We start from the raw sequence: 25426 nt of genomic DNA, 5'->3' as shown, positions 1-25426 counted from the left end.
GAACTTTTCGCCTCACGTGATCTGGCCACCACGGCCTCCCAAAGTGCTGGGATTAGAGGCGTGAGCCACCACACCCGGCCTCAGTCCCACTTTTGTTTGTCTTGATTATCGTACCTATGAACGTGCTATTGCACGACTTGCAGCACCCTTCCCTACCTTTTTGACCTCATATGCCCTAGTTATCCTTTCAGATGAGTCTCAGAAACTTCTCTGGGAAGCGCTCTTCTATGCTGCCACTTACCACGTGGTATCTCAGCTAGTCATCTTCTTGCCCCTTAGTCTTGAGCAGTTTGAGTACAGGGCTCTGCCTTAATTACATTTGTGTTGCCAGTGCCTAACAAAGGGTCTGGCACATAGTAGGTGTTCAGTAAACTTTTGCAGAATGAATATGGAATAACTATGCTTTTCCTGAAACCGGTGTTAACTAATATGGGGCCATTCCTAACTCCATGTCTTCTTTTAAAGGGGCTTTCTCACTCAGAGGAAATCAAACTGCAAATTTAATTTTAAGTGGTGATTCCACACAGGAGGTATAACTGATACAGGAATGCTCCTGGGACTGCAGAATGTAAACTTATTTATGACCTTGAATAATTGTCGTTATTCAAGGAGCTTACAAGAATGAACTTGTGAGACTTAGAGGACTTTGCTTATGTGTTTTGAAAAGCAGCAGAATCTACTTGGGGCCTGGGTTTGTTTGGTTTACTTATATCAAGTTAGAGCTCATTGCTAATGTTTTCTTCCCCTGCCCCCAACTCCTGCCAAACAGTTTATGACCCAATGTACAAGAACCGCGTATCAAACTGGCTTCCACCAGTGTCAGAACCAGTAGGAGCTGAGAGGTCCACCACTCAGACTGCAAAACATCCTCCACATCTGGAGAGGAAGGCACAGACCAAAGAATCAGGACGTCTGTAAATCAGCCACTCTCCATGTAGATGGCCTGGTGGATGCCAAGAACTGGCTAGAGGCTGGAATACAAAGGCGGTATATGGTGGAGAGAGGGCTTCAAATATTTTTTTTTTTTTAATGGCGGGGTGCAGTGGTTCACACCTGTAATCCCAGCACTTTGGGAGGCCGAGACGGGCAGATCACAAGGTCAGGAAATCAACACCATCCTGGCTAACACTGTGAAACTCCATCTCTACTAAAAGTACAAAAAATTAGCTGGGTGTGGTGGCATGTGCCTGTAGCCCCAGCTACTCAGGAGGCTGACGCAGGAGAATCGCTTGAACCAGGGAGTCGGAGCTTGCAGTGAGCAGAGATTGTGCCACTGCACTCCAGCCTGGGCAACAGAGTGAGATTCCGTCTCAAAAATAAATAAATAAGTAAACAAATAAATAATATAAATAAAAATAAAAAATGGTGCCCATTTTGGCATTCTTGGGTTTCTATCCCACCTACATACCACTTATCACATGTGTGACCTTGCATAAAATTCTTCCCTCTTAGCATCTCGGCTTTTAAACAAGAAAATGGGTTATTTTGGCCAGGTGCGGTGGCTCTCGCCTATAATCCCAGCACTTTGGGAGGCCAAGGCAGGCAGATCACTTGAGGTCACCCTGGCTGGGAAGAGTGATGGGGATGGCAGGATGAAGAGAGGTTGGTTAATGGGTACAAACACAGTTAGATAGCAGGAATAAGTTCCAGCGTTCAACAGCAGAGCTGTGTGACTACAGTTAGCAATAATTTATTGTATATTTCAAAATAGCTAGAAGAGAAGATTTGAGATATTCTGAGCACAAATAAATGGTAAATGTTTGAGGCGATGGATATCCTAAATGCCCTGATTTGATCATTGCATATTGTATGCCTATATCAAAATATCACAGGTATTCCATAAGTATGTATAATTATTATGTATCAATTTTAAAAAAATAACCCTTGCTTTAGCTAAGGGGCCCTCATCTTGGTCTCTAACTCCAGCTTCAGGGTCACTGCCTGGCTGACTTGGTTGGATCTGCAGACCATAGATGCTAGTGGAGATTTGGGAACTGCGACTTTTGAGCCCTGAGTTTAACCTCCAGCTTCACGGAGGTTTTGAAAAAGAAATGCATCAAATAATTCCGGATACTTCTTTTTTTATTTTATTGTTTAGGCCATTAGAAGGTTCCTAACCAAAACTGGCAAATGTATGGCCCACCCACTCTGCCTTCCTTCACCCTCTGCAGGCAGTGATAACCTTCCATGATATTCCTAGTGGAGACAAGGGGTGACCTTCTCAACATCACACTCCAGAGTTAGAGCAGATGATGGTGCAACAGGCAGACATATGTGCCAGGACACCATCGGCGCTCCTTTACATGGGAAATGGTGTTTACAACCCACCGGCAGAGAAATGCATGATTTGATTTTTTTAATCTAGCAGAAGAATGAATTATATGAGATTTTTGCATATTTTCTCACTCTATGTGAGCAGATGTCAGGTTGAAGTTGGGGTAGAGACTGTGCTCAGAAAATACATGTCTCATTGAAGCTAACTGATGGATTTAATGCCTTGTTCTCAGGTTGGAAGCAACTCACCCAGCTACCCAGAAGCTACTTAGTAAATGTCACGAATCTCAGAGACAAAGCATGTGTGTGTCTATGGGGACACACGTGTATACAGAAAGAAAAGTCTGAAGGCAGGCAAGAGATGATAAAGAAGAGAAGATATGAAGTCTCACAAGATCTGAAAAATCATTCTAGTCTCAGAAAAGTAAACCCTGTAACGATATCAAAGTTGGATCAACAGGCATGCCAGTAAAATGCTTTTATTATTTGCCTTATTTGGACCTACGCCATATTTCTCTTTAATTGCTCCTTTCATTTTCTTGGGTAATAATTATAAGGCTAACTTTTTAAATAAAATAAAATTGTTCCTCTGCTCTATGCAGATTTAACTAAACAGGTTAAGGCAAGTATCCCCAATCCCCGTCCTAGTCACCAGGTCTTGGTTTAGTTTATCAACCCAGGTCAGGAAGACAGATCTTATCCCGGTTGTTGCACTAATTATCTGAGGGGGAGTCATGTGATATAGGCCAGTGAGCCTTCCTAGGCCCCAGTTTCCTTGTTTATTCGATAAATATGTTTGACTAGTTAATACAATAGGTGTATGTGTGTGATGCAGGGGTGAGGAGCGGCTTAACTATTTTGCAAGAAAAACCAGTAACTAGTTTCAATATCTTCTACGATGAGTCTCTGACCCTATCCTAGTCACTAAAATCTGCCATTGTGGTCAAGGAGTCCTAGCCAGGGTGAAATGGAAGATCTGAAAAGTCCTCATTGCAGTGTGTAAGAAATCAAAGTAATCATCCTTTGCAAGGCTCAGTAATACCTTTTCATACCCAACATGACGGGAACCTTCACTTAGCCCACACTCATTTGGACTGCAGCATCTTAGTCAGCAAAATGGAGTAATAAAGTCTACAAATGAGAAATGACTTACTTCTTATGGAAACAGTCTTAAAATTATTTGGAAACACATACATTACTGTCTGTTTTTAAGTAATTTTTGGAGCCTTTAAGATCTATTCCCTGACTTCCCCTGCTTTGCTCTGCATCTCAGAGGTTGATTCTGCAAACTGCACTTTCCGGGTTAATGTGCCCTCTGACTCTGAGTTAAATTCTGCCAATGGGAGGCACTGGCAAGAGATCAGGAGGCAGAAAGAAGCCAGGACAGTTCTTCTCCTCCTTCTTGGCATTGAGAATGTCTCTGGCAGTGATTCTGCTGTGCTTTCATCTCCCATTGGAAAGCAGCTCTCTCTGTGGTCCCAGCTCCTGCTGGGTGGCTCCTCCAACACCCACCTCCTCCTCCCTTTGATTCTCCAGCCCTGCAGGTAATAGCTGAGTTGTCTCATTGTGCCTTCAGCCTCTCCAACCTTGGCAATGGACTCATGCCCAGTGAATTACTGGGCATGGGTGTTGCCTTCCAGACTGAACCCCGAGTGATGTGCCATCCAGGGGGCTGCTGGTCTGTACAGAACAGACCTCATGTTTAGGGGTATACAGACTCCTGGCAGATTCACTTCTTCTTTAAACGGTTCACTTGCCTGACCACCTAGCATTGCATACACTAGGTGTGTGTTGAAATGGAAAAAACACTGGACAGGGAACTAGAAACTCACTGTGTAGTCACGTGACCTTTGCCAAATGCCTTTAGGGTCACATGAGCTTGAGTTTATTTATGTCACAGGGATAAGAGTTCATCTGACCTGCTGACTGCCTATTAGGTTCAAATGGAGAGGCCATGAAAACACGTCTTAGGAATTGAAATGGTCATTGCAAATCTAAATATATGACTATGATTTTATGAGACACAGTTGACTTTCATAGAATAGAAAATGCTTTGCTCTCGCCTTAGCCTGATTTTGGTTACTCAGTCTGATCTGCACTAAATGTCCTGACATAGACTCGTGCCTGGCACATCACAAGAGCTCTGTGGCTCCAGCTGTGATTACTGCGCCGGGCTCCCCTTGGCATCGAGACAACATGTCAGTTTATCAAGGATTATACAGGGAAGTCAAGGTCAACTTACCAATGTCAAGGACCCTCTGCTTTGCCGTATGCTGCCGAGAGTGCCAGTATTTCCAGTATTTGAGCTGTTCATCTCTGTTTTTGTCTTCACTGAAGACCACCATCACCACACTCTGCAGAGGGGAGAATCGTGGAGCTTACTTTTTGTTCAGTGCCTCTGTTGCCTCAGTCTCCAGTTCTGGAAGTTCTACCAGAGGTATTTTTGTGTCATGTTGCTTTTCTTGCTTTAGAAAAGCCCAGACAAGCTTGGTTGTATGTCTGTTTTGTTATAAAATGGACCTACTCAAAAAATGATTGAAAAATAAGAACAACATGAAGGAAAAAAAAAGAGTCCTACATCAGTTTTACCAGGAGGTTATAAACAACCAGATCAACCAATTATCAACAAATGTATTATTTTGTGAGGTCAGCAGAAACCCACCCAAATTTTTTTTTCTTGCATTGGAAACAAGCATTCTTTTGAAATTTCTACTCCTTAAACATAAAATGTGATGCCATTTGTAAAGAAGCAAACATCTGTTTGTGGGCTAATGAAGTGCCTCAGGCTGGAATATCAAAATTAATGAGAAAAATACCAAGGAAATGAGGAAAATGCTAAAAGACAAATTCATACTGGTGAACATAGATCTAAACTACAGATATTTCATACACCGAAAAACACAAGAGCAACTATGATATCTATTTAAATCTAATGTGAATGTACTTTAAAATGAGCTTGAGAAACTAATTATATCTTGCAGAAATAAGAATTCAAAACTCTTTTCAGTTCTAAATTATAAACAGCCTCATTAAACTAAATACACATTAATTCACCGTCACTTATGAAAAGGAAACAGTACCAAAAACAACCCTCTTCCAAATAAAACCCTTTAATTACAGTATCAGGAATACTCCTCCTCTCACTGCACATCCAAAACACTTCTTAGGCACCTTCCTACTGTTCCAGAAAAATATTTCATGGACTTTCATTCCTTAAGAACTTCTTAGGGCGGGGCTGGGTAACTCATGCCTGTAATCTCAACACTTTGGGAAACTGAGGTGGGAAGATCTCTTGAGTCCAGAAATTCAAGACCAGTCTGGGGAATATAGTGAGACCCTGTCTCTGCAATAAAATAAAATAAAACAAAACAAAATAAAACAAAATAAAATAAAATAAAATGCCAGGCATGGTGGTGCACATCTGAAGTCCCAGCTACTTGGGAGGCTGAGACAGGAGGATCCATGAGGCTTCAATGAGTAGTGATCATGCCACTGCACTCTAGCCTGGGTGACAGAGCAAGACCCTGTCTCCAAAACCAAAACCAAAACAACCTTCTCCTTTGTAGCAGTTTACACATTAGTAGTCATTTACTTATTTACAATTATTCAGCCAATGGCAATGTCTTCCCAATTAACATCAAACTTAGCAAGGACAGAAACAGTGTCTGCCATTCACCCTGGCACTTGACGAATAATAGACAGTAAATACATGCTGGTGGCTGGCTGTCACTTCGAAATCTGGCTCTTGCCTAAAGTATGTGTAAACAATTTTTACACGAGAAAGCAGATGTTTGTTAGGAAAACCATGTAGAAATATATATCCATATTGTTTCAAATTCACAAGCAGTGTGATCTTCAGAGGCACTGGATACATGACAACAAAGAAAACCATTCTCTGTGCTGGTGCAACTATGAGCTCAGCCAGCTTTTCATTCTACCCCTGCCACGCCTCAAACTTTTCCATTTATGTGTAAAAGCTTACTGCGTGGCTTCCTGGTATTTATTTCTGTCTCAAAATAACAATAACATTTAAAGTAATATTTTTTCTGGCAAGTGTCTAAATTAGCATAAATAATGGCATATTCTTGGTATGGAAATTTATTTCTTCAATGATAAAGAAAAAAGCAGTTTGAAACTGTTGTTACCACGCCCTACATGCTTTGACTTGGAATGAAACACTGTTCTCAGAAATAAATGCTGGTAGGTTACAAACACATTTCTCCTTCTTGCCCCAGAGCTGGGGAGTAAGAAAGAGCCACTCTGAGGTGCCAACTTAGTCTCCAAGGGTGGAGGTTGAAGTCCTTACAAAAAAGGGGGGACTCTTCATTTCAGCCAAAATGGAACATAAAGAAATAAAATTTCCTTATTAAATTATTTTCATGATTTCAGCAAAGTAGAATTCTTGGGAAAGTCCCTGTACTCCAAACTCTTGTCATGACCTTAGAATACTAACCACCCACCATTTTTTCCAGGTTGATGATAATGGTGTTAAGAGGGCGTATACGAGTTATACTAACACTTGGAATTTATAAGGCTTTAAAAAAAAGCAAATTTATTCAGCGTCGTCTTACCAGATGCTCATATACGAGAGGGGGAGGATGTAATTTATAGGAAATATATCCAGAGAGAAATATATCCAGGCTAACATTTGCCTGCCTTCAGCCCTCCATGCTGCTTAACACAGCACAACCTCATGGTAAAGAGAGTTGGGTTCAGGAGTCTGATGGCCTAGGGTGAATCCTGGTTCCCTTGCCTTTTAGCTATGTAACCTTGGCCAGTTACTAGCTTCTGAAACTTTATCACCCAGTTTCCTTATCTGTAATATCATAAAAACAATAGTACCTTTTTCATAGGGTTGTTGTCAGTTTCAATGAGTTACTAGACAGATGGTACCTAATACAGTACCTGGCGCTTGAAGATAATAAATATAAATTGTTATTTTATGACTCTTGCTATTATTATGATGATGGCATATTCTCCACCGCAGTCTTGACCACAGTGTTAGAACTTACTAATTCTCCTGATGGGCACACAACTTTCTCACTGCAGTGAGCTCAGCCTTGTGTGGAACCTGTGCCCCACCTGCACTGGGGGGTGTGCCCGAGTTGTGGCGCTGTAGGCACACCATGTGCTCCTTTCTTAAGTGTTCTGAAGTGGTTAGGAGGAGGGAGCTGTGACTAAAATAAGGTGGGCTGGGCACCATGGACACAACAGCATAAATCATTTTACAACAGATCAGGAAAATCCTTCCACCTCTTTTCAGAGCTGTGCTATCATTTTCCTTTTCAGTAGAGAAGGATTACCGGGCCTCTCCCTTCTTGGCAGTAGCACGTACGCCAGAAGCTGGCAGGCTTCCAGAGAAGGGAGAGCCAGTTGCATTTCCCACAAGTAGAACGAACACTCATGAATCTGAAAATTCCCCCAAGTGACTCCTGGTGGGGATCGTACCTCGTCTCTGGAACCCTGAGAAAGCACTGGGCTGCAGAAGACTTTGAAACCGAGTTCCACCAGGCCCAGGGATTCAGAGTGAGCTGCATTTTCCTTTATAGAATAGAACACAGCTCTTTCTCACCCACAGAGGGGTTCTGACTTACAGCTACTTACTTGAAAAATTATGACCAATTGATTGAAAACAACCACAACAAGGAAGCACATAAGCAGTGAGTGAAGCGGGAAAATTCCTCGGATACAGTCAGACAGCATGTTCCAACCACGTCCCTTCCCTGGGGTTTACTGGTTACTCATTACAATGATAAACTACGAGCCGGTAAGTGCTCTTGCCCCAACCCTCTGACGTTCGTTCTAGAATTATTTATGTTGAAGGTTTTATCTTTCTTTCCATGCTATTCCACAAGGCTGTGAGGTAGCCATTCCATTCATTGGATTCCTTTGTACTTTATCTGAGAAATTTGGCCCCTACCCTGACTTTGCTGATGGGGTGTCGGAAGCATTTGTTGTCTCCGGTCTCACTGAGTGTTATGGCATAGAACTGTCCCTTGTTGAGGTAGGTCATGGGGCCCTCCCCCTGCTTCTGACGGAGAGATTTGGTGGCTTCCAGGGTGTACTGAAACGTGCCACTGTGAAAGAAAACAAACAGTGGTCAGATCCACTCACTTGGACATTTCTGCTTTTTTGACCAATTTCACATCAATAGCATTTCACATCAATATTAACCAATGTTTACTGTTTTAGAGACAAAACACAGCATATGGCAAAAGAGATGAGACCAGACCAAAGGTCATTGCTAGTACAATATATATAACATTTCTAATAGTGGCCCATAAACCAGATGGTTTGGAAGGGGAGAAAGTCCACGATGTGCCTGGCCAATTGTGCAAGAAAACGCTCTACCAGGAGAACCCCTGGTAGATCTTAGCTGGCAATTAGGTAATGCTCGAAGCTTAAGAATGAATAGAATTTGCCATTTTTACCCTAACAACAAAACAACGCAATAAATAATTTTGTTCAATTCATATATATACCTAACCTTTTTTTGTTTTGTTTTGTTGTCTAACCAAGGTGTTACAGATAGCTGTATCTTACTATAAAGCATCTCAAAACATGAAAATCCAAAACTCAAACATTCACCTGAGAATCTAGTTCCCTAATAACAGGGAGTACTTTTTGTCTTTTGCTTCTTGCTTTCAAGCCTGCGGTGCTCACTTAGTCTCCAAGGGTGGAGGTTGAAGTCCTTACAAAAAAGGGGGGACTCTTCATTTCAGCCAAAATGGAACATAAAGAAATAAAATTTCCTTATTAAATTATTTTCATGATTTCAGCAAAGTAGAATTCTTGGGAAAGTCCCTGTACTCCAAACTCTTGTCATGACCTTAGAATACTAACCACCCACCATTTTTTCCAGGTTGATGATAATGGTGTTAAGAGGGCGTATACGAGTTATACTAACACTTGGAATTTATAAGGCTTTAAAAAAAAGCAAATTTATTCAGCGTCGTCTTACCAGATGCTCATATACGAGAGGGGGAGGATGTAATTTATAGGAAATATATCCAGAGAGAAATATATCCAGGCTAACATTTGCCTGCCTTCAGCCCTCCATGCTGCTTAACACAGCGCAACCTCATGGTAAAGAGAGTTGGGTTCAGGAGTCTGATGGCCTAGGGTGGATCCTGGTTCCCTTGCCTTTTAGCTATGTAACCTTGGCCAGTTACTAGCTTCTGAAACTTTATCACCCAGTTTCCTTATCTGTAATATCATAAAAACAATAGTACCTTTTTCATAGGGTTGTTGTCAGTTCCAATGAGTTACTAGACAGATGGTACCTAATACAGTACCTGGCGCTTGAAGATAATAAATATAAATTGTTATTTTATGACTCTTGCTATTATTATGATGATGGCATATTCTCCACCGCAGTCTTGACCACAGTGTTAGAACTTACTAATTCTCCTGATGGGCACACAACTTTCTCACTGCAGTGAGCTCAGCCTTGTGTGGAACCTGTGCCCCACCTGCACTGGGGGGTGTGCCCGAGTTGTGGCGCTGTAGGCACACCATGTGCTCCTTTCTTAAGTGTTCTGAAGTGGTTAGGAGGAGGGAGCTGTGACTAAAATAAGGTGGGCTGGGCACCATGGACACAACAGCATAAATCATTTTACAACAGATCAGGAAAATCCTTCCACCTCTTTTCAGAGCTGTGCTATCATTTTCCTTTTCAGTAGAGAAGGATTACCGGGCCTCTCCCTTCTTGGCAGTAGCACGTACGCCAGAAGCTGGCAGGCTTCCAGAGAAGGGAGAGCCAGTTGCATTTCCCACAAGTAGAACGAACACTCATGAATCTGAAAATTCCCCCAAGTGACTCCTGGTGGGGATCGTACCTCGTCTCTGGAACCCTGAGAAAGCACTGGGCTGCAGAAGGCTTTGAAACCGAGTTCCACCAGGCCCAGGGATTCAGAGTGAGCTGCATTTTCCTTTATAGAATAGAACACAGCTCTTTCTCACCCACAGAGGGGTTCTGACTTACAGCTACTTACTTGAAAAATTATGACCAATTGACTGAAAACAACCACAACAAGGAAGCACATAAGCAGTGAGTGAAGCAGGAAAATTCCTCGGATACAGTCAGACAGCATGTTCCAACCACGTCCCTTCCCTGGGGTTTACTGGTTACTCATTACAATGATAAACTACGAGCCGGTAAGTGCTCTTGCCCCAACCCTCTGACGTTCGTTCTAGAATTATTTATGTTGAAGGTTTTATCTTTCTTTCCATGCTATTCCACAAGGCTGTGAGGTAGCCATTCCATTCATTGGATTCCTTTGTACTTTATCTGAGAAATTTGGCCCCTACCCTGACTTTGCTGATGGGGTGTCGGAAGCATTTGTTGTCTCCGGTCTCACTGAGTGTTATGGCATAGAACTGTCCCTTGTTGAGGTAGGTCATGGGGCCCTCCCCCTGCTTCTGACGGAGAGATTTGGTGGCTTCCAGGGTGTACTGAAACGTGCCACTGTGAAAGAAAACAAACAGTGGTCAGATCCACTCACTTGGACATTTCTGCTTTTTTGACCAATTTCACATCAATAGCATTTCACATCAATATTAACCAATGTTTACTGTTTTAGAGACAAAACACAGCATATGGCAAAAGAGATGAGACCAGACCAAAGGTCATTGCTAGTACAATATATATAACATTTCTAATAGTGGCCCATAAACCAGATGGTTTGGAAGGGGAGAAAGTCCACGATGTGCCTGGCCAATTGTGCAAGAAAACGCTCTACCAGGAGAACCCCTGGTAGATCTTAGCTGGCAATTAGGTAATGCTCGAAGCTTAAGAATGAATAGAATTTGCCATTTTTACCCTAACAACAAAACAACGCAATAAATAATTTTGTTCAATTCATATATATACCTAACCTTTTTTTGTTTTGTTTTGTTGTCTAACCAAGGTGTTACAGATAGCTGTATCTTACTATAAAGCATCTCAAAACATGAAAATCCAAAACTCAAACATTCACCTGAGAATCTAGTTCCCTAATAACAGGGAGTACTTTTTGTCTTTTGCTTCTTGCTTTCAAGCCTGCAGAACTCATGGTAGGGTTGTTCAAAATCAGGGGTTTGCAAATGATGGCCCATAGGCCAAATCCCTCTCACTGCCTGTTTTTGTAAATAAAGTCTATTGGAACACAACTGCACTCACTTGTTTACATATTGTCTATGACTGCTTTCGTACTACAACAGCAAAGTTGAGTCGTTGTGGTAGAGATGATCGCCTGCTAAACCTCAAATTCTTACTCTCTAGTTCATCACAAAAAAAGTGTGCAGATCCCTGCTCTAAATAGTGTCCCTCATATTTTTTTAAAAACATGATATAATTTACAAAAGAAAAACACTGATTTTTCCCAACTTCGAAGAGAATATCAATTATTTAAAATAACACAACAGGTATGAACCACAATCATTTTTTGTTTAACACATTCATTCAGAAATATTTATTTCTGTTATACTGCAGGACAGCACACAGTGACAATCCACTAACAAACACTGCGTATTTTCTAGATCATCAGAAACTCTCCATTGAGTTTATATTTTTAGCTCTTTTATTTCAAAGTCTTTGGAAGGCTGGGCACAAAGACGACTCAAACTTTGTCTCTGAAAATGGTTTCCTGACAGGATTATGGGGGGTTCTTGCTTTCTATGTTAAATATTTCTGTAATGTTTTGTTTATTTTTGAACTTTTATGATGACAAAAAAATCTGAAGGGCAGAATAATATTCCTCTTTTATGATAAAAAAAATCTTAGGCTTAAGCTAATAAACTAAGCAAATTCTGGAATATGTGTCTTAAAAGAAGTTGGGAAATAAATCATTCAAAACAGAACTGATTCCATTGTCATTTTGTCTGAAAAAGCAATTTCAATACAGTGCCATTGAATCATAGCATTTTAGACCCGGACAGGATATTAGGAATCACCTAGACCAGTAGCTTGCGTCTTATCTAGGGCACAGACTGCTTTGAAAACATGAAGAAAGCAGTGAACTTTCCTTCCCAGATAAAGGCACTTATGAACATAAACTATTTTTAATATAATTTCAGGGATTTGTGTCCATCAAGCCTGCCCATAACACAGGATAAAAACCTGAGATTCAGCCCACCTTCCTCATTTCGCAGCTAAGGGGAGGCTAAGAGACGCGCTCACTCTGCTGGACCATGGCAGCAGTGGAAAGAGAAACTAGGTCAAGTCACTGGTAGGTCCTTGCTCTTCCCACTGGCCTAGCAGTTGCTGAAATGGTGCTTTGGATTTAGAGCATGCAAATTAGACTTTTATTCCCACATTTTAGAAGGCAATTTCAAGTCCAGTCTTCCCTGCCTCCTGCTTCCTGCCCCATCTCCACAACACACTCCAAATTCTAAATAAGATGATCTGGGAAGGATGAGTGGGGAGCCTGAGATTGGAACCAGAGGACTTTAAGAGGAAACCAAGAGAATGGAAGAGGGCCATATGCGTAAAAGCAAAGGAGCAAGAAACATAGTGGGAGATGGGATTTTAAGTAAAGAGGGACCAAAACATAGAGGGCCCTGATGACCTTCATAAGGAATTTGAGTTCAATTCTGCCTGAAATGATGAAATATTTGGTAAGTTTTGTAAATGGGGGAGATAAATTCATTTCTTGCCACTTTCTCCCTCTCTCTCTTTTTGTTTTTTTAAATGTAATGGCGTCTTACTGTGTTGGCCAGGCTGGTCTTGAACTTCTGAGCTCAAGTGATCCTCCCACTTCAGCCTCCCAAAGTGCTGGATTACAGGCATGAGCCACCACGCCCAGCTGCCATTCTCTCCTGTCTTCAGACATGAGCATAACCAAGGTCTTAAAACATGACTCTTCTACCTGGAATGTTCTTAATCTTCCTTCTTTCCTTAGAAAACACCTGCTATTAACCCTTTAAGATGCAGCTCAAATGCCACTTCCTGTGAATATTTGCCCTCAACCCCACACACCTTCCTACTCCCACACACATGTGCAGGACTATAGGTCCATTTAACTCTGTTTATATATCTCCATAGCAGGACTCATTTCTTAGCAAATGTTTTTCAATTTGTCTGTCATCACATTTGTCTCCTTCAAAAGTGTATGGACCTCTTGTAAGGGGAGATTATATCTTATCCCCAATCCTACTCACACTGCTGCACATGGAAGGCACCTGAGTGCATGATAGCTGGTAGCTGGCTATGTGCACAGTGGAACAAAAAAGAAGTGTTGGCAGGGAGATCCAATGTATTGCAATAGCTCAGGAGAAAGTTGACAAGGATAATTTGGAAAAGAGATGACAAGTGGAACAGACAATTCAGCATTTGGCAAGTGCTGAGAAAGTCCAACATGAAAGAAGCCAAATCCTTTACCTCTAGCTGGGGTGGCTTGGAAAATGGCTACATCATTAGCCACAATAGGAAATAAAAGCAGAACACTAGGTGTGAAACAAGTGGAAGAGGAGGGAAAGAAGAAAAAAAGATAGAGCTTCATATTACACTTGTTGGGCTGGAAGCACATGAGTATGAGGTTCAGAGGAACACCTAAGAAGGAATGTCTAACCAACAGAAGGAAGAAAAGGGTGTAGGCCCCAGAAAATTGGTCAATACTGGAAATAATGATATAGAAGTCCTTTGTATAAAGAAAAAAGCACTGAGGCAAAGGAAATCACACTGTTCTGTAAAAGTTTACAAAGAAAAAAGGTTTAAAGGTATAACTTGAAGGTATATTTAAAAGGTTATCAGTTAATCAGTTTCTAAGGATGCATCTCCTGGTAACTCACCTTGATGTCTGATCATACATGTACTCCTCAGCCCCAACTGAAGCACTCCGAAATTTCTGCAAAATATGAGTCATCGGAATTAAAACAAGTAGGTAAGTCATTATGCAAAAATGATAATAATAAATGTATCCCAACTATTTTATTCTCTCACTAGAAAAGAAAGCTATATATTTGATATTATGTTTTCAACTACAGCAAATGTAGTCATAGAACTCACCTATCACTTCCTCACTTAGAGCTACACTCAACAGAAAATACATTTGTGCTTTGTATGTTATTCACGTGTTCACAGGTGTTCCTATAGTGTTTGAGATACTGGAAGCTGTTTCCTCAAATACATAATACATCTCTGCCATTTGCTATTGTTTCCAACACTTATTCCAAACGTCACAAATTCTGAATTAACAGAACATGAATTACACAGAGATTATATAGCACAGCAAAAAGCAATACAGTAGAATGGTTAAGAACATAGTTTCTGGAGCAAGATTGTATAGGGTCAAGTTCTAGCTCTTTTACCTGCTACCTATATAAAATGAGTCAAATACTATATTTTCTTCATCTATAAAATTTCTATTTGTAATAAATAGAAGAATTAAATAAGTTTTAAAAAGTACTAAGAATAGGCTGGGCATGGTAACTCATGCCTGTAATCCTGTCTCTTATACACATCTAGATGTGTATAAGAGACAGTTTCAATACAGTGCCATTGAATCATAGCATTTTAGACCCGGACAGGATATTAGGAATCACCTAGACCAGTAGCTTGCGTCTTATCTAGGGCACAGATTGCTTTGAAAACATGAAGAAAGCAGTGAACTTTCCTTCCCAGATAAAGGCACTTATGAACATAAACTATTTTTAATATAATTTCAGGGATTTGTGTCCATCAAGCCTGCCCATAACACAGGATAAAAACCTGAGATTCAGCCCACCTTCCTCATTTCGCAGCTAAGGGGAGGCTAAGAGACGCGCTCACTCTGCTGGACCATGGCAGCAGTGGAAAGAGAAACTAGGTCAAGTCACTGGTAGGTCCTTGCTCTTCCCACTGGCCTAGCAGTTGCTGAAATGGTGCTTTGGATTTAGAGCATGCAAATTAGACTTTTATTCCCACATTTTAGAAGGCAATTTCAAGTCCAGTCTTCCCTGCCTCCTGCTTCCTGCCCCATCTCCACAACACACTCCAAATTCTAAATAAGATGATCTGGGAAGGATGAGTGGGGAGCCTGAGATTGGAACCAGAGGACTTTAAGAGGAAACCAAGAGAATGGAAGAGGGCCATATGCGTAAAAGCAAAGGAGCAAGAAACATAGTGGGAGATGGGATTTTAAGTAAAGAGGGACCAAAACATAGAGGGCCCTGATGACCTTCATAAGGAATTTGAGTTCAATTCTGCCTGAAATGATGAAATATTTGGTAAGTTTTGTAAATGGGGGAGATAAATTCATTTCTTGCCACTTTCTCCCTCTCTCTCTTTTTGTTTTTTTAAATGTAATGGCGTCTTACTGTGTTGGCCAGGCTGGTCTTGAACTTCTGAGCTCAAGTGATCCTCCCACTTCAGCCTCCCAAAGTGCTGGATTACAGGCATGAGCCACCACGCCCAGCTGCCATTCTCTCCTGTCTTCAGACATGAGCATAACCAAGGTCTTAAAACATGACTCTTCTACCTGGAATGTTCTTAATCTTCCTTCTTTCCTTAGAAAACACCTGCTATTAACCCTTTAAGATGCAGCTCAAATGCCACTTCCTGTGAATATTTGCCCTCAACCCCACACACCTTCCTACTCCCACACACATGTGCAGGACTATAGGTCCATTTAACTCTGTTTATATATCTCCATAGCAGGACTCATTTCTTAGCAAATGTTTTTCAATTTGTCTGTCATCACATTTGTCTCCTTCAAAAGTGTATGGACCTCTTGTAAGGGGAGATTATATCTTATCCCCAATCCTACTCACACTGCTGCACATGGAAGGCACCTGAGTGCATGATAGCTGGTAGCTGGCTATGTGCACAGTGGAACAAAAAAGAAGTGTTGGCAGGGAGATCCAATGTATTGCAATAGCTCAGGAGAAAGTTGACAAGGATAATTTGGAAAAGAGATGACAAGTGGAACAGACAATTCAGCATTTGGCAAGTGCTGAGAAAGTCCAACATGAAAGAAGCCAAATCCTTTACCTCTAGCTGGGGTGGCTTGGAAAATGGCTACATCATTAGCCACAATAGGAAATAAAAGCAGAACACTAGGTGTGAAACAAGTGGAAGAGGAGGGAAAGAAGAAAAAAAGATAGAGCTTCATATTACACTTGTTGGGCTGGAAGCACATGAGTATGAGGTTCAGAGGAACACCTAAGAAGGAATGTCTAACCAACAGAAGGAAGAAAAGGGTGTAGGCCCCAGAAAATTGGTCAATACTGGAAATAATGATATAGAAGTCCTTTGTATAAAGAAAAAAGCACTGAGGCAAAGGAAATCACACTGTTCTGTAAAAGTTTACAAAGAAAAAAGGTTTAAAGGTATAACTTGAAGGTATATTTAAAAGGTTATCAGTTAATCAGTTTCTAAGGATGCATCTCCTGGTAACTCACCTTGATGTCTGATCATACATGTACTCCTCAGCCCCAACTGAAGCACTCCGAAATTTCTGCAAAATATGAGTCATCGGAATTAAAACAAGTAGGTAAGTCATTATGCAAAAATGATAATAATAAATGTATCCCAACTATTTTATTCTCTCACTAGAAAAGAAAGCTATATATTTGATATTATGTTTTCAACTACAGCAAATGTAGTCATAGAACTCACCTATCACTTCCTCACTTAGAGCTACACTCAACAGAAAATACATTTGTGCTTTGTATGTTATTCACGTGTTCACAGGTGTTCCTATAGTGTTTGAGATACTGGAAGCTGTTTCCTCAAATACATAATACATCTCTGCCATTTGCTATTGTTTCCAACACTTATTCCAAACGTCACAAATTCTGAATTAACAGAACATGAATTACACAGAGATTATATAGCACAGCAAAAAGCAATACAGTAGAATGGTTAAGAACATAGTTTCTGGAGCAAGATTGTATAGGGTCAAGTTCTAGCTCTTTTACCTGCTACCTATATAAAATGAGTCAAATACTATATTTTCTTCATCTATAAAATTTCTATTTGTAATAAATAGAAGAATTAAATAAGTTTTAAAAAGTACTAAGAATAGGCTGGGCATGGTAACTCATGCCTGTAATCCTGCACTTTGGGAGGCTAAGGCAGGAGAATTGCTTGAAGCCAGGAGTTTCAGACCAGCCTGGACAATAAAGCAAGACCTGTCTTGACAAAAAATAAAATAAAATAAAATTAGCTGTATGTGGTGGCTCATGCCTGTAGTCCCAGCTACCCAGAAAGTTGAGGCGGGAGCATCGCTTGAGCCCAAGAGTTCAAGGCTGCAGTGAGCTACCATCACGTCACTTGAGTCCAGCCTGAGCAATAGGCTGGAGTGCCTATTAAGACCTTATTTTCTTAAAAAAAAAAAAAAATAAAGTTACTAAGAATAGAGCCTGGTACATAGTGAGCACTATGTACATGTATAAATACTATTATAAAGTAATAGTTTGACCCTATTCAGTGTCCTTCTCTAAGGATCTTCATTATCACGATATTGGAACAGTAGGTTTTCTGGGGAAACTAAGTTTAGTATTACACACAAAGAAGCTTGGGTCTCAAGATGTTCAATTGTATGCACAGTGCATATAGGATGTGCTTTGCTACGTTTTAGAACCTTTTCAAAAGTAGATGACCAAAAGCCCTAATTCTTGATCTGAAGTGAATATTGTAGAATATGGATGAAAAAGCATTTCATTGACCACATATCTTGTTCTTTCACTATGACCATTTTTCAAGTGTCTCGTCTTAAGAAATAACCTTCTTGTCTCTCATTTCTGTGCAATAAACTTACATTCTTTGACCAGCATTTCAAGGGTTTCCTTCTAAAGGAGAAATGTTATCACAGCTATTTTCCAAACTTCCTCACAACCCCTAACCATCATCTCTGGAATTCAGCATACCTTATATCATAGTTTCCATACATATTTATGATCCTTCTTCTTATCCAGTCTTACTCCTTGAATTCAAGAAGATGATCTTCCCTTCAAACTTTACCCAGACGAATCCCATGAACATTGCCCAAATACTTGTTGGCTGATTAAATAATCATGACAGAGAATCAAAGGTACAGATTTGTGTTTCTTTTGCAATCAATTAGGTAATCAGCAAAGCACTCAATGGGAATTTTCTGGGGCTTCACCATCTGCTTTGGTGCCAGAAGAAACACACAATTATATATGACACTGTCCTGGCCTCAGAGAGATAAAAATTGGTCGAGGGGATGGAATACATTCACGTTAAAAAAAAAAAAACTGAAATATAGCAAATGACTACATATGAAAGTCTATGTTGAATCATCATTCATTCATGTGTCTTGACTGGAAAAGCATAGAATGGGCATTGCCAGGAAAGGAAGATCAGCAAAATTATAGGGGGATTTCATAGAGCTGGTGAGCTTCACTCTGACCCTTGGAAGCCAAAGATAGCCTGGATTAACTGAAGGAACTGAGAGAAAGTAACCCAAGCAAAAGAGGGCCACCGTGAGTCAAGACAAAAATGATGAGTACAAATGTGGTGCATACATGAGACCAAGGACACAGGCCTTGCTTGGTTATTTAGTAGGAACTTGAAAATTTAGGTCTTGGTGCCCAATATGATAGCCCCTAGCTCCATGTGCTATTTAAATTTAAGTTGATTAGATTGAAATACATTTAAACTTTCGGTTCCTCAGTCAACTAGCCACATTTCAAGTACTACATTCACACATTGGCTAGTGACTAACGTTGGATAGTATTAAAAAATTTTCCATCATTGCAGAAGGTTCTACTGGACAGACTGATTTAGGAAAATGTATTTACATTTTATATGGTCAGGATTTAGAAAATTTTGGAGTAGGAAGGTAATATGATAAAAAAAATATTTAAAGGAGTGACTTGGAGACACAGATGCATTTCCAAAGTCTTTGCTTGAAGGAATATGCAGTAACCCATAAAAACCATGGTGAATCAGCATTAGTATACATGGCAAGAGTGGATTACCATCCATGCCATAGATTTCTGCAGTCTGAGGATAGGCTAGCCTCCTAAAGCATATTGGACTTGTAAATTCTGTGGTTCTAATTCCCCAGATTGCGCGAGAAGGTGTGATACTACAAATCTTCAGACTCAGAAAGATTCAACTACGTGCTGGCTGAAATACAGAATCCCACTTCAATGCATGAATGCATGAGGATAAGAACTGTGAAAAACTAAACATACATATACACCATGGAATACTATGCAGCCATAAAAAAGGATGAGTTTGTGTCCTTTGTAGGGACATGGATGCAGCTGGAAATCATCATTCTCAGCAAACTATCGCAAGAACAGAAAACCAAACACCACATGTTCGCACTCATAGGTGGGAACTGAACAATGAGATCACTTGGACTCGGGAAGGGGAATATCACACACCGGGGCCTATCATGGGGAGCGGGGAGGGGGGAAGGATTGCACTGGGAGTTATACCTGATGTAAATGACGAGTTGATGGGTGCTGACGAGTTGATGGGTGCAGCACACCAACATGGCACAAGTATACATATGTAACAAACCTGCACGTTATGCACATGTACCCTAGAACTTAAAGTATAATAAAAATAAAAATAAAATAAAATAAAATAAAATAAGAAAAAAATAAACGTTTTTCCTAGTTCCATGTTATAGTAGTGGTGACTACTGTAGTTACCATATTACAAGCCTAGATATTATTTTTCATTAAGCTGAAAATTTTTTCTTCAATTCTATTACATTATCTATATAATTTTAAAAGAATTAAATGGATAGTGTACCTAGAAAACATCACCATCCTTCAGATGAGACCTTATTACACTGATGGGTTATATGGCTATAAATGAATTAGTATTAGGAATTAGAACCAAAATGCTCAGGTCGTTCTGGATACAGTTATCAAGTTTCCACAGTTGTTTGGAGACCTATTAATATAATTTGTAGGATGCCAAAAGGCAGTCAGACAGCCAACATCACTGTATTTTACTGTGACTTGATATAGTGCATCTATAAATTTGAACTCAGAAAAATGATAGTAAAGAAGGTATGATAATATATATTTGATAGATTACTCTTAAAGGACCTTGGACATCAGGCAATCATAAACATATTTAAATCTCAAATATTGGAATTCTGTTCTTTCTCTCGTGTTGTGGAAACGAGCTATCTGGTAAGAATATGTCTCAAAAAGACAATGTTTCTTTAACTGTATGGAAATCACAAATTGCTAAACCATTTCTTGTCTTTGACTAGCCACTAATTTTTTAGGTCCCATCATTTATTCATTCACTCTTTCAATAAACATTTACTGAACATTTACTTTATATCAGGCACTGTGCTCAGTGCTACAGATACAGCGGTGAACAAAAGGAGAATATGTCTCTGCTCTCATGAAGCTTCTGGTCAAGTAGGAAAAAACACTAATCAAACAATTGTTTATTTTTAAAAACTACATTCTGTGTGCAGGCATTCTGAAGAAGAGCAACAGTTCTATATGAGCTCATCACATTCACTGCTATGAGAAAGCGAAAATTGGCACCACTGGCAGTCAACCTTAATGTTCCTAACAGAGTGCAATGCTTCCAGAGAAACATGGATAAGGTCGACAGGAGGTAAGCAGTGCTTCCAACAGAGCCCCAGAAGATAATAACACAATAACAAGGTGAATAATGCTCCCTCCTTCTGAACAATGATCATGAGATATCCAGTTGCTGGGTGTCCCTACATCTTGACAGTATCCAATTCAGAGCTGGTTGTCACTTCTGTAATCCCTCCTTGGACTCATCCAGCACATGACCAAACATTATGAAGAGCTCTCAACTCTCCCTGACTGAGATGCTGTTAAGGGTCTCCTGCTGAGGCAGGCTAAATAAGTGTAACTTTGACTACGGATGTGTTTGTGGTCGTCTCCGGGGTGGTGGATTTAGATACAAAGAAAACTGACTCCAGTAGGAATTGGAGTGACAGAAAAAAAAAAGGGCTTCCCTAAGGAAGTTACACAGAAGGAAGGGTATAGAAAGGTAGTAAAGAATACTCTAGGGCAGTATTGTCCAATAGGGTCTTGTACAACGATGGAAGTGTTCTATATTTTCACTACCCAATATGGTAGCCTCTAGCTGCATGTACATGTAAAACATAGTTAGTGGGACTGATGGACTGAATTCTTAATTTTATTTCATTTTAATAATCACACATGGCTAGTGGCTATGGTATTATACAGCTCAGTTCTAGCCCATGGACCAACATACACATAGGTCCTGAGTCAGAAGGGGGCATGTGAGGCTCACAGAACCTATTGGAGCCTAGAGCAGAGGATAGAAGGAGGAAAGTTGTATGAGAAAAGATGGGAGAAGCATTGGAGACACAGACTCTGCAGTGCCTCGTAAACCCGTTAAAGACTTAGATCTTTAACTGGGCTCAGTGGCTTATGCCTGTAATCTCAGTACTTTGGGAGGCCGAGGTGGGCAGATCACTTGAGGTCAGGAGTTCAAGAACAGCCTGGCCAACAAGACAAAACCCTGTCTCTACTAAAAATATAAAAATTAGCTGGGCATGGTGGTGCCACGCCTGTAGTCCCAGCTACTCCATAGGGTGAGGTAGGAGAATCGCTTGAACCCGGGTGGCGGAGGTTGCAGTGAGCTGAGATAGCACCAGTACAGCCTGGGCAACAAGTAAGACTCCATCTCCAAAAAATAAAAAATAAAAAAAAAAAAATTAGATCTTTAATCCTAAGAGCAGTGGGATCTAAGTGAGGGGGTGGAATGATCAGACTTCCATATTGAAAAGACTATCACAGGTACAGTGTACAAAAGCTGAAATGGCAGTATTAGAGGCCAGAGATAGTGACAGCTTGGGCCTGTATGGTGAAGTACAGTGGAGACAAATGGATGAATTTCAGAGATGTTAAGAATGTAAAATTGATAGAATTGATAATGGATTAGATGAACTGAAGGAAGAGCTTGAGCAACCAGAAGGATGGCAGTGCCACTTATGAAGGTGGAGAGCACAAGGGGAACATGGGGGAGGATCATAAGTTAGACGGGATAAGTAAAAAAATCAAATGGGCAGTTAGATATAATAAAGTTTATTAGTTCAGAAGAGAGGACCAGGCTGGAGAATAAAATTGGAAGGTCTTTTGGACACAAATGACAACTGAAGCTGTGGACATGAAGCCAAGAGCATTTGCAAGAGGGAAGAGTGATCAACAGTGTCGAATGGTGCTGCAAAGTTAAATAACAGCTTTAACAGAACTGGGATGTTCATAGATGTTCTATGCATGAGGTGGGTAAATGCCCTGTTAATCTAAAAAATGCGTGATCTAGTCTTATCGACTTCGACTACATATAGAGAGATTTAAATCCTCCTAAGGTATAAAATGTGTATGCCAGAGATTTTCTAAAATTTTGCTTGATGTTAAAACACATTAACAAAATGATAGAAATTTGGTGTTATCATAGCCACTGCATCATATGTTTAAGATAAACATAATAAAACTGTGCATTAATCAGAAGTGAAGCCATGTTCCAATTTAGTAGATGAATCAACATCTTTGAGATTTTATCCTTTAAATGTGTGGGGGATAATGGACTACCAGTTGTCAATCAATCATGTTGGATAGGGTTTAGATCCAGGATCACTTCCAGTTTCAGACTAGATGAATATAAAATCAATGGACTAATGATCATATATCTATCCAGATAATGACAAATAGTCATTCTTTGCTTTCATTTCAAGATGCTCTGCAAACTATGTTAATTCTACAAATAATGTGCCTGGAGTTGAATTATGAACATCAGACACAGTAGAGCTGTCTGATATTCACTCATAAATAATTCTCAATTCTTGAGCACATGGGAGGACTAATGGGAGAATTAAACTTCTTGGCCCTCTTGCAGTTAGGTTGATCATGTGGCTAGTTCTAGCCAATGAAATGTGAGATGGTGCAGTTGCGCCACTTTCAGGTCAGCTAGTCAATATGACTAAAGTCAGTAAAGTATGGCTTTACTAGTCAGTATGCCATCTCCACGGCCTCCCTTCCTCTGCTGGGGAGATACTAGAAACCACACATAGAGATGATAATGTCACAAGATACAGGGCCCCTGGATTCCTGAGTCACTAATTGGAAGAGAGCTGTACAGACATGCATCAGTATTTTTATTAGCAAGAAATAACATTTTATTGTATTAAATCACTGAGATCTTGGTGTTCCTTTGTTCCTAAACCAGAAACTATTGTTAACTAACTTATAGAAAACTGTAGTACAGAATAAACAAATTCTTGCTTTCATTTTGATTTCTTATTACGATTACATATCTATATGATTTTTGATAAAAATCTTTCCATCTTTTAATTTTTAAATGTTTCTTAAAACATTTTTGGTCTTAATTACCACTCCATTGTACATTTATCAACTATACTCTTTGCTTATTAATGGCATGATCTTCGGTTTGTTTCTTAACCTCTCTGAACCTCTGTCTCTTCATTTGTAAAATGGGAAAAATAATGCACCTTCTTTGCAGGATGGTAGTAAGGATTAGATGTAAAATGAGTAAGCCTTGGTCCCTGACACAGAGTAGAACTCAGTAAATGGCATCTAGCATTATTTGCCTTCACACATACAGACAGATTGTAAGCTTCTAGCAGAAACTAGGCATGCCTTTTGCCCTAAGCTTCCACATCACCATGATGCCTAATACCCAGTATAAATCAACACGTACTTGCCAAAAGTTATTACAAAGAGGATGTAGAATAAAAGATAGATCAAATTAGCTAAAATTCATCCATTAAAGTACCTTTTTTTTTTTTTTTTTCTGAGACAGGGCCTTGCTCTGTCACCCAAGCTGGAGTGCAGTGGCATGATCATAGCTCGCTGCAGCCTGAATTTCCTGGACTAAAGCAATCCTTCCACCTCAGCCTCCCAAGCAGCTCAGACTACAGGTGCATGCCACCACATCTGGCTAATTTATTTCATAGTTTTGTAGAGATAGGGTCTCACTATGTTGCCCAGGCTAGTCTTTAATTCATGGGCTCAAATGATCCTCCTGCCTCTGCCTCCCAAAGTGCTGGGATTATAGGCATGAGCCACCACTCCCAGGCTAAAGCACTTTTAATGCTACCACTGTCTTTTCAAAAATCCCAGCCTGAGTTAAAACAAACTACTCCCTTCCCTGCTACACTACACATGCACATGTACATGCACACAGAAGAATTGGGATCAAATGGCAAAACAAATTTGATTATTCAACAAGGGCTCTAGATATTTTAATAGTTTGCCTAGAATAAACGAGTTTAGACAAATTTTCCTTAATGAAATTTTCTTGGTGAAATTACTCTGAAATCACTTAATCTTATAACCAGTTGGCAATGAAATAGCTAACGATCATAGTAGGTCATTCAATTTAATTTACATCAGGCTGAAATACAATATGCCATGTAAACACTGATTTCCAAGACAAGGAAAGCAGCTCCACCAAAATCAGTGGGAATAGTCTTTATGCTTAGTTTCTGGTATGTTTCTTTACTTTCTCATCTACTTCAAAATAAAGCCCAAAATACAATAGCTTCCTTTCACAAGACTCTTTATCTACAATACAAACATAACTGATAACACATCCCCCAAATAGCATGATGATTCCGTTGACATTGGACCACGTCCATACACTATTCTGTGACTAATGGAATATTTCTACACTGTGTGAGAAAATACATCAGTGGCAATCTTTTGGTGAAAAAGCATGTACCTCACATGGGATCGTGGAGTGATAATTTCAGTTATTTGCTTTTCTACAGAAGCACCCCTGACTACTTGAGAGCAAATCAAATAATCAACAATACCAAAGACTCTACAAGATCCTTCACTCAGTTTAAAAAAAACAAAGAAAGAAAGTTTATTAACTATTTTAAGCAGTATGATACAGGAAGCTAAGAAAGGTAATTTTAAGACCATTTTTTAAATTTCAAGGGCATTGAAAGTTTGATTATAAAGCTACCAGAGCCCAAGAAATACGACAGCCTCTTAAGGACAAGAAATTTATCATATGTCACTTTTGTCACTCCCTTATTCCACAGAATATAGTAGGCACTCAGAAATGACTGGTGCCAGGAGTGGCAGGGCTGCTAGTGCAACTTCTATGACCTAGTATAGAAGAGTTGCTCTCTGCAACTTTGCAGAGAGCTAGTCCCTGCTCACCAACCTTTTGTACTCTTTGCTTACCTGAAAGATAAAAAAAAAAAAAAAA

At 40.0% G+C, this 25426-nt stretch overlaps 1 protein-coding gene across 3 annotated transcripts in view; it reads right to left on the bottom strand.

The window, feature by feature from the left end:
• Positions 1 to 25426, bottom strand: part of GRHL2 (grainyhead-like 2 (Drosophila)) — a 199417-nt gene that overhangs the window by 98602 nt on the left and 75389 nt on the right. For all 3 annotated transcript variants that reach the window (XM_011983481.1, XM_011983482.1, XM_011983483.1), the window contains 3 exons: positions 16633 to 16688; positions 10585 to 10741; positions 4517 to 4628 (listed from right to left, as the gene is read on the bottom strand). In XM_011983481.1, the coding sequence (XP_011838871.1) occupies positions 4517 to 4628; positions 10585 to 10741; positions 16633 to 16688 (325 nt within the window). The remainder of the gene's footprint in view (positions 1 to 4516; positions 4629 to 10584; positions 10742 to 16632; positions 16689 to 25426) is intronic.

The sequence above is a fragment of the Mandrillus leucophaeus genome, unplaced genomic scaffold (assembly GCF_000951045.1).
Source record: "Mandrillus leucophaeus isolate KB7577 unplaced genomic scaffold, Mleu.le_1.0 Scaffold250, whole genome shotgun sequence".
NCBI lineage: Eukaryota > Metazoa > Chordata > Mammalia > Primates > Cercopithecidae > Mandrillus > Mandrillus leucophaeus.
Note: the sequence above shows the minus strand (reverse complement) of the source record. Positions and strands in the feature narration are given on the sequence as shown.